This window comes from Bombyx mori, chromosome 8, assembly GCF_030269925.1.
Source record: "Bombyx mori chromosome 8, ASM3026992v2".
Taxonomy (NCBI): Eukaryota; Metazoa; Arthropoda; class Insecta; order Lepidoptera; family Bombycidae; genus Bombyx; species Bombyx mori.
In genome coordinates, this window is record NC_085114.1 from 10729375 (window position 1) to 10742362 (window position 12988).

A 12988-nucleotide genomic window follows, 5' to 3' on the forward strand; every position below is an offset into this window, starting at 1 on the left:
CGAGAAACCCAAACCACAATGGCAGTTTTATTTCCTATTAATAAAGCATACTAATTCTTTTTTTTGCGTAAAAATATTCCTGAATTCAAGAGATTTTTGTAGCTTTTCTGTAATTTAGAAATTACGGCTTTGCGACATGCAACATCATCGATTGATTAATATAATAAGATTAAAACGAAAGTCATAATTTTTTGAGATAGATACCAGAGTGAATTTGATCAACGATATCATCCACGCTTCGTAAGCCGTATTAATTATCAATGAAATGCACAAGTTTATACAAACAATTGCGTAGCTGACTAAATCTTCTATGATAATAGACTAGTCTAATAGTCTGTCCAACTATGAATCAAATCATTATTGTATGTGACCTTGGCGCTCTCGATTAACCAATATTTTCTTCATTTCCAACAATCGTGATCTTTTATTATTTGAACCTAATCCTCCCGCTAACTCCTTTTCTTGATTTGCCCCGATTTTCTATCCCATGAAGGGTTGACGTCAGGCAATCCGTGACTCGTAAAACTGTTACAACGTTGTTTGCTGGCACGTGTGCTAGATAAAGAACAAAATTAAGATCATCAATATGAAATGGTTCCACATTAATTTAATTTATTTTACTCATACTTTTATTTGTAAATTTAATCCTATTCTACATATACCAATAAGGAAACGGTAAAGGAAACTAATAAATTTTATTTAATAGACCTCCACCGAAAGTGTTCAGCAAACGCGGAGTTTCACTGCCAGAGTCTGCTGGGGTTGACGACAGTCCGCCCTCATCACTCGGCCGGAAGATACGCAACGCGGAATCCCGAGAGTCTATTGCAAGTCGAGCATCGACACCATCAATTAGCGAAAGGGTAAAATTGTTTTTTCTCCTACAACTTTCAACATCCAATACGTCAATGTCGTATAACTATATTTTTTTTGTTCCACAGAACTTTAGGTGTTTTCATTTCTCATTTCACTATGATGAGAAAAGTATTCTCAATATACTAGATACTCTGTAAAAGAACTAAATGCCCGTGAATAATCGATACATTCGGCTTGTTCACGGTCGATTTATGACACTTTCGCGATATTTTAACATTTACCTTCAAGCTAAAACTAGTTGAGGTGACATAATATGGAATATTATACAACTGTAACGATAACTAGTAGGGTATAATTTGGAATGTAAATTTATATCCCATATGTACTTTTAAATTTATTCCTGTTTTTTATTTATTGTCCATGTAAGCAGACCAGCATACGACCCACGTGTTGGTGGTATCCGTCACTCATGGACGTCAGCAATGTCATGGGCACAGGAAAACCGCTGGCTAACACTAACTGCCTAAATCGTGCTCGATTATAATATGATTATATACTTAATTACATTCCGAGGCCATTTTCGAGAAGAAATAATGTATGCACATTTACTTAAATATGTAACCATGTTTTTCGATTAATGTAAATTATAAATTAATTAGTGTATTGCAAAATATTCTGACTCATTTTTATTTTTATTTTAAGGTAAAAAGTTATGAATCAATCAATTCATTATCATCGGAACGTAAACGTTCTGGTGGCGCCGCAACCCCGAGGTCTATCGACGAAGAGGTGACATCGACGACTCCTGATTTGCCCGAAGGAACGGATGCGGACAAATCCGCCCCGCTGTCCTTGGAAAGTATACCCGCATCCGTACCCATTGCTGAAGATGAACCATATTACGACCAAGTGCCCACCGACGCCAACGATGGAGAATACGTGTACATACAAGCAGGTCAATTAAATTAATTTTATTCACTCTGGTAAACGAACTAAAAACATTTATCGATTGATATGATTTTTAAAACACTTCCATACACGTAATACTTTTGTATATAAAGCTGATCCCACCACCATGGGGGTGAATAGCTAGGAAGTGAGAGAAAGAGAATACCTGTATGTTAAATAACCCTTGCACTTCCGGAATATATTGTTATATATATATTTTATTAATACATTTTGTCTAATTTCACTTTTGAAGTAACGGTTCCATGGCATGGCTCCACTCACATTAAATTTCAAAGTAAATACATAATATACCAATAATATACATACCATAATCACATCAAATAGGAGCTCACCGTGTATTACTTTAAACAGCGGTTTTAAGACCACAAGATTTTATCCCGAGGAAACATCCAGTAGTTTTTGGGCGCTGTTCTAGAACAAAAACAGTAATTTGTTACTGCCGTACATAGTTTATTACTGCATAGTTTATTACTTAGCAAATGCAATGTAAGTTCTTCAAATGTCAACAAGTAACAATAAATAAATAGCATAAATGAAACCACAAAACTGTACCGTTGGACCCGCCTCACGCATAAACTACTGGATAGAAATCGATCTTTTTGTTTTACCTGTTAGTCTCTTGGTATATGTTAAAAAAATCGATAGATGGCGTTATTACTGTTCTGAATCGCGTTGTAATTATCTTAGATGGTGTAATATAGAAATGCATTTTCAACCGCCAACGTCCATACCACGTTGAAAACACCGGTTCTCGTCCGATCACCGAAGTCAAGCAAAGTCAGGCGTAGTCAGTATTTCCGGTCATCGTTTTCGTCGAACCCGTCGCTTGCGATGAAGGGCTCGGCGAGTAAATTAACCCACAGACACAACCCACTGAGTTTCTCGCCGGATCTTCTCAGTGGGTCGCGTTTCCGATCCGGTGGTAAATTCTGCGAAGCACGGTTCTGGTTAGGGCTCTTGTTAGCAAAAAACGTCAGGTTTGAGCCCTTCGAGCTAGAATAACCCCTCGAGCTTACTAGAATAGGTAGGAGAAAAAGAAAAAAAGCTAAGTCCTAAATACTACGACAGTTTTATAATAGTTATAGTATTTTTGTCGGACAGGCGGCACCGGGTCGAGTGCGGAGGAAGGACCGAGCTCGCAGCCGACGCCGTCCGCGCCGCCCGCGCCGCGCCTCGACTCACCGACCTGCACCATCGCACCGAACTACGTTAACATACATTATTTTATACAGTAAGTGTCCTATTCTTTGAACTGACTTTTTTATTGCTTACATGGGTGGACGAGCTCACAGCCCACCTGGCGTTTAAATGCGAAGTACCCAGAAGGCGACTATGAGGTAGTTATATTGGCTACATATGTTCTAGATTCTAGAACACGGGTTTCCCTGTATCCGTAATGTCCGCGACCGCGACTGTTCGAGTCTAACGCTTTGGTCTGCGACGGCGGCTCGTTGCTCTAAGCTATGAATATTTAGGGCGGCCACTACAGTAAGTGGTTACTGGAGCCCATAGACATCTACAGTTGTAAGGTCTCAGTATAGTTACAACGGCTTCCCCACCCGTCAAACCGAAATGCATTACATACTGCTTCACGGCAGAAATAGGCGGTGGTGGTACCTACCCGTGCTGACTCACAAGAGTACCACCAGTAATTAGGCTTATAATTTTGCGGGTTTAATTTTTATTACACGATGTTATTCCTTATATTAAGTAAATTGTGAACATGTTGAAAAAAATCGGTACCCGCCTGTGGGATTCGAACACCGATGCATCACTAAATATGAATGCACCGAACGTCTTCTCCTTTAGGCCACGACGACTTACTCTCCTGTGACTTTCTTGCAACGACACTTTTACCAGAAATATACCCTGATATATTTTACTTTGATCGTAGTAATAAAAGTTAATTTGCTATATAATAATAAGTAAAAGAAATAGACATAATTACTTCGGTGCACCACGTAGGGCACCGGTGACCTACATGACGGACAAAGGAATAAGGAACATACGATCGTAGTATAAAAATCCATTTATGTTGGAATTATGAGACGGCATATTTCGATTCATTTCAATTAGAAAACAGGATGAATTCGTGTTTTACTAATTTAAATCATTTGGTCCTAAAGGCAAGCAGCTGATGCTGCAGAAATGTCTGAGGGAGTCACGGATATGGCTGATTCGAGTGATACTCCTCTTCTACTCAGAACGATATCATCTGATAATGAAACCAATGCAACACCTCCATCGTTAAGGAAATTACAAACCCAGGTAAGTTTTGTTGCGTTTGACAATATTTATTATCTATGGTTAAGCGGTGATACCTTATTTAAATTATATTTATGCCTTATTCGTATCTCATAGACGCTAATTTGTTTTACGAAATATTCGTCTTGAAATGTGACCCTGACCACTTTAATTATAATGAACTGGATCAAAATACACATAGACGCTGATTCTTTTCTTTCAATATTACATTGTTTGTTTGTGACAAGGATTTATTTTCTTGAAATAAAGCAAAATACGCGGTGTTTCAGTTAATTCATTTATTGTTTTAGTAAATTACATAATAATGATTAAATATCTGATTTTAAGCTATACGATAAAATTAAAATTAGTTTAATGATAAACGCGAAAACATTATATTAATCGTAAACATTCATTATTTATTCCGAATTTTATTGAAAAGTTCTATTTCATTATTTTCGGTATTTATATCATTATTAATATGAAATATGTTATTTGTAATTAGCTCCAATTTGAAGAGGTCTGACTTATTCGAATAACATTCATGGTCGTTTGTCAGCAATTTGTACTTGCAGTACTGAATTTTGCAATCTCTTCCATCGCAGTTTCTGTAGTAACATTCTCCAGATATACATGTTGCTTCTAATTTCAAATTATCAATCAGTCTGTTCATAAGTTCTGTTGCGTAGTCTTCCAGTAGTCCGTTGAGATAGTTATAAATCATTGTATCCATTCGATTGAAAAATAAAGATCTCGATAAAGAAATTTTGGAATCTAAAAAAATTATAATATAAGATTCAATTATTCACATCCATAGATAGTCCCTTTTTTGTTAGCTCCGTTAGCTCGCCTACACGGTCTGTGAAGCTACCTTAACTAGGTTCCAAACAGTAAGTAATAAAAAAAAGCCATAAATACAATAGTTCATGTTATGATATTTTACTAATAAACAAATCAAATTTTATGACTATGAGGATAGTGTTAGTTTTTGTTAAATTGGCCTGACATTAAAGCCCCAAGCAAGAAAAAATATGTTTACTTACTTGATCAGTTGCAGCGCTGTTAATCTTTACTGCCCAAATTATCGGTTCCCATAACTGTAGACGATAAAACAGCTTCCAATTCTAAGGGTCGTTCTTCGACCGTGGAATTAACTTCTTCAAGTCCACTAGCAATTGGCACAGACGAGGGTTGTAGGGTCGATATTATTATTGTTGTTGTAGGCTTCAACGTTGACAGATCGTTTTCTGGCTTAGTGTTAACCTCTGTAGGTCTCGACGTATCTGCGGGCGTTATTGTATTGTATTCTCTACACTCTCCGGTAATGTCGGTGTCATAAATATTACAGGTAACGTTTCTGCAACTGATTCTGTCGCATTTCATAGTTGTGCAAGTTTGATCATTGCACCATATTGTAACGTTATGTTTACCGATTTCTATAATGTTGTCTGGTCCTATAGCGAGTAATTGATCGCTACCCGGAGCTAATTCCGGTTCACCTGAACTCCACCATGTGAACGGGTAAGTTATCCATCCCCATATAGTCGACCCGATCCCACGACCCCGAAACGGGTCATCTGCAAGCGATGTTAGATGGATTAGTGATAAATTTTGTGCAAAATGCTATAGAAAGGTTTAAAGAATGTAACTTACGTTCAGTCGTCGGTTTGCTTAGACAATCGTGCACTAAGCACAACAAGAGAACTCCCAAGAGTTTATTACAGATCATGTTGCGGTGCAGGTGTGAATGCTACGAGAACTTAACGGGAATAAATGTTTGCAGAGTTCCAACTCACCTTTTATATGAGCGTCTCCGCCTTGTGTCCTATCTGTCTGGAGATAAGCTTTTCTCGGGAATGTTTACCTAACGAGCTTTCGGTGCAAACCGCTTATGGATATTTTATATTTGTGATGTAGTTAACTTTATTAATGGGGAACTGAATGTCGAAATAACAGTAGTGAAGAAATGTGATGAGGATTTTTTTTTTAAAACAATTAAGTAGTAATTATATTTAATAAAATTTATTTCGTTTAAAGTATACGAGATTCAAGCGCACCATTACTCAATGCTTCAACTTTTTGAGTTATTAGAAAACCGGTAAAATATTTTATACATACAGTAGAATTAGAGTCTGAACCGCTATTAACGTTAACTTCACACACAATACAAGACTTTTTAACATTTGGACACACTAAAAATCTACACGTTTGCATTGATTCATCACAATAAGTCAAAATTTTTTGTGCAGCAGGTTTTAGTTCAGTGTATGTAGATTTCATAAAATCACGAACTTTGTGTATTATTCTGGTAGCGTTCCATTTACTTGTATCATTTTCTTTTATAACATCACGGAATGGAGTAATCACTTTATTTCTTAGATTTACAACATGGTCCTTTCTTAGGTGTCTTTCGGTCAGTTCTCCATTATTTTTGAAGTTCAAAATTTTCGTATTGTCATTGATTTTACTCCAAGGGTTGTAGAAATATTCTTGAACATTCTTGGGAAAAAAATAACAATTATTCGAAATAATTGATCACTAGTTAGATAAAATAAAACTTACTGTATGTTTTAGTTTCGTACTTGAAATTTGAAGTAATAAATAAAGGGAAAAGAAAAAAAATTTAACAATCATCATTTTTAAAGGGAATTTGGAAATATTCAAGTTGCGATGAAGAACATTACAAACACATTCCTTATCAGAGCTTAGTAAAGGCATTTAGAATTTTAAACAAAGCTGTTTCCAATGTTTATGCTTGTCGATTTATTTTGTAAACCCGCACCTTATCACATATCGTTCAGTTGCTTTGTTTTTTACAATGGCTCGCGGAATCAAGTTCTTTATTTAAACATTTAAATTTTATGAATATTTTTTTAGCAGTCCAGAATGTTATGCATTTTTTCGCTATGCATAATGTTGCTTTTCCAAATAGTTTTCCTAACATTCTATCTTGCAAAATGTCCACTATTTCAAAACCAATATTTGAAGGTAAATCCATAATCGATTCCAGTGACGTGATGCTATCTGTGAAAATAAATATGCATTATCATTCATTGCTGATCGTTTATTATATAATTGATACTTAAAAATAGCACATACTCGTACCTGTACTATTCGATCCTACACAATGACCTTTGTTATTTAATCTTTCTTCTGGTTTGCAAATCCTATGAAAACAAATTTTATTTCCACATTTCATTGAATGACATATTTTTGTAGAACAGAATGTTAATGCACCGCTTAAATATTTTCCTACGAACGATAGAAATGCTGGAGCTACAATATCGATATCGTTCCAGTCGACTTCGCCAAATATAGCTTGTTCTAATGCTTTTGTGTGATTACGTCTTATAGTGTCTTTGCTTATACTAATTCTTGTTTTATTTTTCTCCCTTTCTAAAATTATAGCCGTTAGATCTCTAGTATTATTTTCTGTCGATTTCTTTTGGTTGTCGGGCCAATGTAACAGTTCCTCATCGACAAATGCCCATTTATCGGCTTTTTTATGTTTAAAAATCTTTTTATCAAGTTTTATTGAAGTCGCGTTATTATTTTCCTTCACTGCTTTCATTTCATTTATTGTTTGATTATTTGATAATATTAAATCTGCTGTTGTTGAGTTGCTTAACAGTAAACTTCGTTTTAGACGCGTGGTCGAAGGTTTTGGTGTACTGTTGTTTATGTTGGTAATCTTAACGGTATTTTCAGTCTCGATGCTGTTTGGAATTGCATGTGTCACTTCTGTTGCATTCTCATCTTCGTTGTTAGTTATATTTATCAGCAAAGAAATACTTTCATCCGTATGCATTTTTGTATTATTGGACATTTTGTCTGCTATGAAATAATTTTTTTCAGTAATGTTTTGTGTACTTTCAATTTTCCTCTCAGTTACATTTTCATTTTCTATTTTATGATCGTCAAATAATTGATGTGGTTGTATTAAAATTTTGTGTACCGTTATCATTTTCTTCTTGTGCTTTTTATTATTATTAAATCGGGATTTTTTCTTTTTGTGAACTGTGATTTTATGCGATGCACCGGAATCCATATTTTTCTGATTAGCAAACATATTCAAAGGCATTGGAAAATCTAAATAAGTTAATGGAATGCTTATCTTGCCGCTTTCCGAAGATTCGTCCTGTAACTGTTTAGTACTATTTCTATTATATAAAATTTGTGACAAGTTCTGTAACGACAAGGTGACTTTTATTTTGAGATTAATAGCATCTTTGAATACATTTGCAGTTTCGTCTTTATTACTCTTTCCATACAATTTACTGGAAATAACTGTATTAGTTTTTTCGTTACTAAGGCCCATTCCAGGAACATATTGTATAGGATTTAGACATTGTTTGCAATCACACTCGCATGGAACTTTATTCATTTTGCAGTAACATTGAGATTGTATCCAGTCATAAATCGGTTTGAACTCGTTTGACGGTGACTTTTTGTTTTGCATTCCGTAATCGTGGTATGCAGATACATCTGATTTTGGTATGCGTTGAAGATTCGGTACGTAATTACCATTTTGGTTGGACGGCCAAAATAAACTGAAAGACCCGTGCTGTGAATAAGGGTATCTGTAGTACTTCGGGTGGTCATAATTAGAACTGTAAGCGCCAGATTTAACTGAAGCTTTTGCTTTTACTTGTCTTTGTTGAGGAACAAATGCTATTTCATTTTTAGATTTGTAATTTTCGTATGCCCTTTGTTGTTTATGAGCTCTTTCTAAGTATTTGTAATATTCGGAGAGTAAGTTCTCAATGTTATCGTCTCCTTCACTCTCATTATCTCTGCTAACATCCGCTGGTACATTCTGAAAGATAGAATGTATTTTTATCTTAATACTTTACAGATACCACAGACGTTTATAAATGTAAGGCCGTAGAAGGTACTTACCACGTTATTTTCTAATTCATTCATTATGTCTGCTATGTCACTAAAAATTATGGTATCGTAAAATGGACTTGTTTCGATGTCATTCACTTCTAAACCTAAAATTCAAAATGATCATTCAGAACATTCAATGATGACTATAAGAAATTTTACGATACTAGTTTTTATTACTTACTATCTGATTCACATTTACATATTCCCGCAAGCACAGCGCTAACAAAAAATATCAGGAGCCTCATGACTCTTGCGTGGCCGATAAATGAAATAGGTTCGTAAAGTCACGCTGGTTTTATCGTTTACAAAATGATTTTGGATCCGAATTGTGTTTCAAAACAAACCCTTTATGTGCCTTTTGTTTAACAACGTTTGTTTAAATCCTTTTTAAAATGTTACGTGGTTTTGTATTTTCACGTTATGTAATGTATGATTGTGTGTGTGTGTGCGCGCGCACGATGCTACTAAATACTATTACTATTTTATTTCTATCAGGAATCCAATATCAGTAACAATGCTGAAGCGGAACGTCTTACGATGCACCGTTGTATTATCACAAGTATTATTGAAAGCGAAACTGTTTATGTGGAATGTCTCTACGTCATGGAAAAGGTAGTTCGTTTATAATTTTTATGTCTGCCACTTTACTGTGTAACACTGTCCAAAAAAAAATACATCTAAATTGTATGTTTGATTACAGTACATGAACGCTATAAAAGCGACATTGTCTACGTCACAACCAGTTATAACGGAAGAGGAATTTAATACGATATTTTACAAAATATCAGAGCTTCATGAGTTACATAAAAGTTTTCTTGAAGGCTTAAAAGCGGCTGTGGCCAGTTGGGAAGAGCCTCTATCAGTAGGGACCCATTTTAAGAAGATGGTGAGTTTCATATTATTTTACATAAGCTTTTGGAGCTAATATTTTAACAAAAACTGTATACAGACTAATTTTATTTTATTACGACTACAAATCTAAGCTGTACAAGCTTCTGCAGTCTTTGTAGTTAAATATAGTGGAAACTCCATGGAAATACAAAAACATGATAGCTTTGCGGCTTCTAAAACGCAGGACGATAGTGCTAACTACTACCGAGCTGTGTACATAACATAATAATTGTAAAGGGCATAGTAAACATATTAAATGGCTTTTGTTCTTTTTAAAAACGAAGCGTGCTGAGAGTACTTAGCGGCAGGCAGACTGGGCTATGCCTCTGGCATTGCTGATATTCATAAGCGACGGTAAACACATACCATCAGGCGGACTGTACACTCGTCTGCCTACAGAGACTATAAAAAAAGACGCAAAAATTATCATCATTGATAAAGATTTTGGATTCGCGGTTAACTTGTTCTCGTCTACTATAATTATGTTTTTGGCCACTATTACAAAGTAGAAAAAATCACAGGTCGTGTTTTATAATCGACTCAGGACCAAGACCTCCGACCTTCCGATCGGCGCCAAGATCAGGGTTATAGCGCCAGCGCAGTAGTAGTAGTAGTAGTTCTATCGTATTTTACTAGTTCAAATTTTTTATTGTTTAAATAAATACAGGCGGAAAACATAAACGTGTACGGTGCATTTCTGCACAACTACGGTCGAGCGACGGACGCGGTGCGGCGACGCTGCGCCACGTCACAGAACTTCGCGCACCTCACGAAGCAGATCTCGTGTCACGGGCAGCCGATGTCGCTCGACGACCTGCTGCACAAGCCCGTTGCTAGGGTGCAAAAAAACGCGCTAGTTCTACACGTACGTATTACATACTATATTTGTGAGCACTACACGAACCTCAGGACGCATCACTGCTTCCGAAATATGTAGAATGGTCCTTCGAACTTGTTTCACCAGTAAATAATATTTCTAAAATTCTAAAGATATTTGTATTTGTATAATGTTCAGTTTCTGAACATCAAAATGTCAACAAGCGACCTCCGTCATGACACTAATTCTCTTTAAAATGCAGCCGCGAAAAACAACGCAACAATTTTATATTTCTCTTATATAAAGTCTATAATTTTTCATATAAAAGTACATTAAATATCTCAAAACAATAAATGCAGTCCGCGTTTAATTACCACGACGCAACATATTTTGGTCCTTCGAGCCAGATTTGAACCAGCGACCTATAGATTTACAGTCCACTGTAAATGTAAATTACAACGTATAGTGACATTCCGATATGGTCTAGTAACAGGATACCTGGCTTTCATCCAGGAGGCTCTGGTTCGCTTCCCGATATCGGAACCACAAATGCTGTGTTAATTGAGTGTGGACTGTATTTATTGGTCTGACATATTTATTGTACTTATAACTGGGTTGCCAGTCGCAACCGCCATTCGAGCAGCTGAGGACCGGACGAGATGGAAACAGCTCACGAGACAGGCAACGGTCAAGTTTCAGGGACACGACCTTCAGCAATGAAGAAAGCGACGAAGAAGAAAAGAATATATAAAAAAATAAAGACTTAATATAAGAGAAATATAAAATTGATGCGTTCTTGGCGGCTGGATCTGAAAGAGAATTGGTGTCATGGCGGACGTCGCTCGATGACATTTTGACGTTCAGAAGCTGAACAATAATGTTACAGACAAATAGATGTACAGCAAAATAAAATCTTATCGAATAAAAAAAGCGAATGTTATTTTAAGTTAATATATTAACATAAGTATTTACCCATTTGAAAAAAAATATTGTTTTAGGATCTTATAAAATACACGCCAGCAAGTCACCCTGATCATGCCATGTTGACGGATGCTCTGAACATGACACAGCATTTCTTAGACGAATTCAATATCATACAGACTAAATCCATGTTCCCTGTAAGTAACTAGAAAGCCATTGATTTATGAAGCACTCACAAAAACAGTTTATCGTTTTAACTATACCCTTTACTTTTACAGAATGCAGATAGAGCGCAGAGAAGACTGGTCAAGAATTCATTTATTGTCGAACTGTCAGATGGTCACAGAAAATTAAGACATTTGTTTCTGTTCAACGATGTCATAGCATGTGCCAAATACAAGGTTAGTTTTAAATATTAATTGGATTTAAAAAAGCTGATTAAGTGCTAGTGAAATTAGCACCCTGATCAGCAACAGAATATGTACTTACTGCGTGTTGGACAACGACTTCCACAACGAAGGACTGGCAAAGATCAAACTCGCAAAACTTATAAATTAGCCTAAATACTGTTGGTAGGGGGTATTGTAAGCACAGACTGCACAGATGACGTAGATGTATCAAGTCTTATTTCTGTCGCGATCCATACATCATACAATTAAGTGAGACATCAAGCAATAGGTGGATGGCGAAATACCCGCTATGATCTCCATGAGCTTCAGTAACTTCTTAGCATCAGGTGGGCTGTGAGCTCGTTTCCCGTCATCATAAAACATATTATATTCCTGTCCTTTTTTTTCAAATGGATGTGGCAGGAAAATCTGAATACAAGAACTTTTTGGCGGGACCATATTTTTGGTAGGACCTATTGTGAGTCCGCACGGGTAGGTACCACCGCCCTGCCTATTTCTGCCGTGAAGCAGTAATGCGTTTCGGTTTGAAGGGTGGGGTAGCCGTTGTAACTATACTGAGACCTTAGAACTTATATTTCAAGGTGGGTGGCGCATTTACGTTGTAGATGTCTATGGGCTCCAGTAACCACTTAACACCAGGTGGGCTGTGAGCTCGTCCACCCATCTAAGCAATAAAAAAAAAAAAAAAAAAGGACGCGAGTCGCGAAGTTCTGTGAATTATTTTATTTGGTTAATTTAAAGTTTTGTTTCTTGAGGTTTAAATGCGTCCCCTCTCGACCGGGTATCCGTAAATGGATACCCCAGCGTTAAAAAAAAAAAAAAAGGTTTAAATGCGTAATTAAATAACCTTTCTTAATCTTCTCTGCTCCATGCTCCCTGTCCTGTGCTGTCAGGAACCTTTATTTTACCGTTATTTATTTTTGTCATACATGTACTTTTTTTGGATTAGTTTGTTTTGGTAAGTTGTCACTAAGAGACATGATGTGTGCCAAACGTACAGACAGACAACACGACTCATTCGGTAAAATTT

The 12988-nt window shown here is 36.2% G+C and overlaps 2 protein-coding genes across 8 annotated transcripts in view; one reads left to right on the forward strand and one right to left on the reverse strand.

Moving 5' to 3' along the window:
• Positions 1-12988, forward strand: part of LOC101736460 (active breakpoint cluster region-related protein) — a 40735-nt gene that overhangs the window by 5321 nt on the left and 22426 nt on the right. For all 6 annotated transcript variants that reach the window (XR_009973690.1, XR_009973691.1, XM_012695447.4 and 3 more), the window contains exons 4-12: positions 707-863; positions 1519-1771; positions 2887-3016; positions 3912-4053; positions 9415-9531; positions 9620-9805; positions 10478-10675; positions 11626-11745; positions 11827-11949. Coding sequence is in view for 4 of the 6 variants with exons in the window: in XM_012695447.4 (XP_012550901.1) it covers positions 707-863; positions 1519-1771; positions 2887-3016; positions 3912-4053; positions 9415-9531; positions 9620-9805; positions 10478-10675; positions 11626-11745; positions 11827-11949 (1426 nt within the window). In the remaining 2 variants the exon portion in view is untranslated. The remainder of the gene's footprint in view (positions 1-706; positions 864-1518; positions 1772-2886; positions 3017-3911; positions 4054-9414; positions 9532-9619; positions 9806-10477; positions 10676-11625; positions 11746-11826; positions 11950-12988) is intronic.
• LOC101735845 (uncharacterized) lies at positions 4314-5830 on the reverse strand. Of its 2 annotated transcripts, XM_004932157.5 has the most exons (4): positions 5683-5823; positions 5460-5606; positions 5073-5312; positions 4314-4803 (listed from the first exon to the last, which is right to left on the reverse strand). In XM_004932157.5, the coding sequence occupies exons 1-3, from the start codon at positions 5756-5758 to the stop codon at positions 5092-5094; spliced, it is 444 nt and encodes a 147-aa protein (XP_004932214.3). In that variant the 5' UTR covers positions 5759-5823; the 3' UTR covers positions 4314-4803; positions 5073-5091. The 2 variants fall into 2 exon arrangements, with proteins under 2 accessions (XP_004932214.3, XP_037868413.1); XM_038012485.2 differs by having other exon boundaries at positions 5073-5606; positions 5683-5830.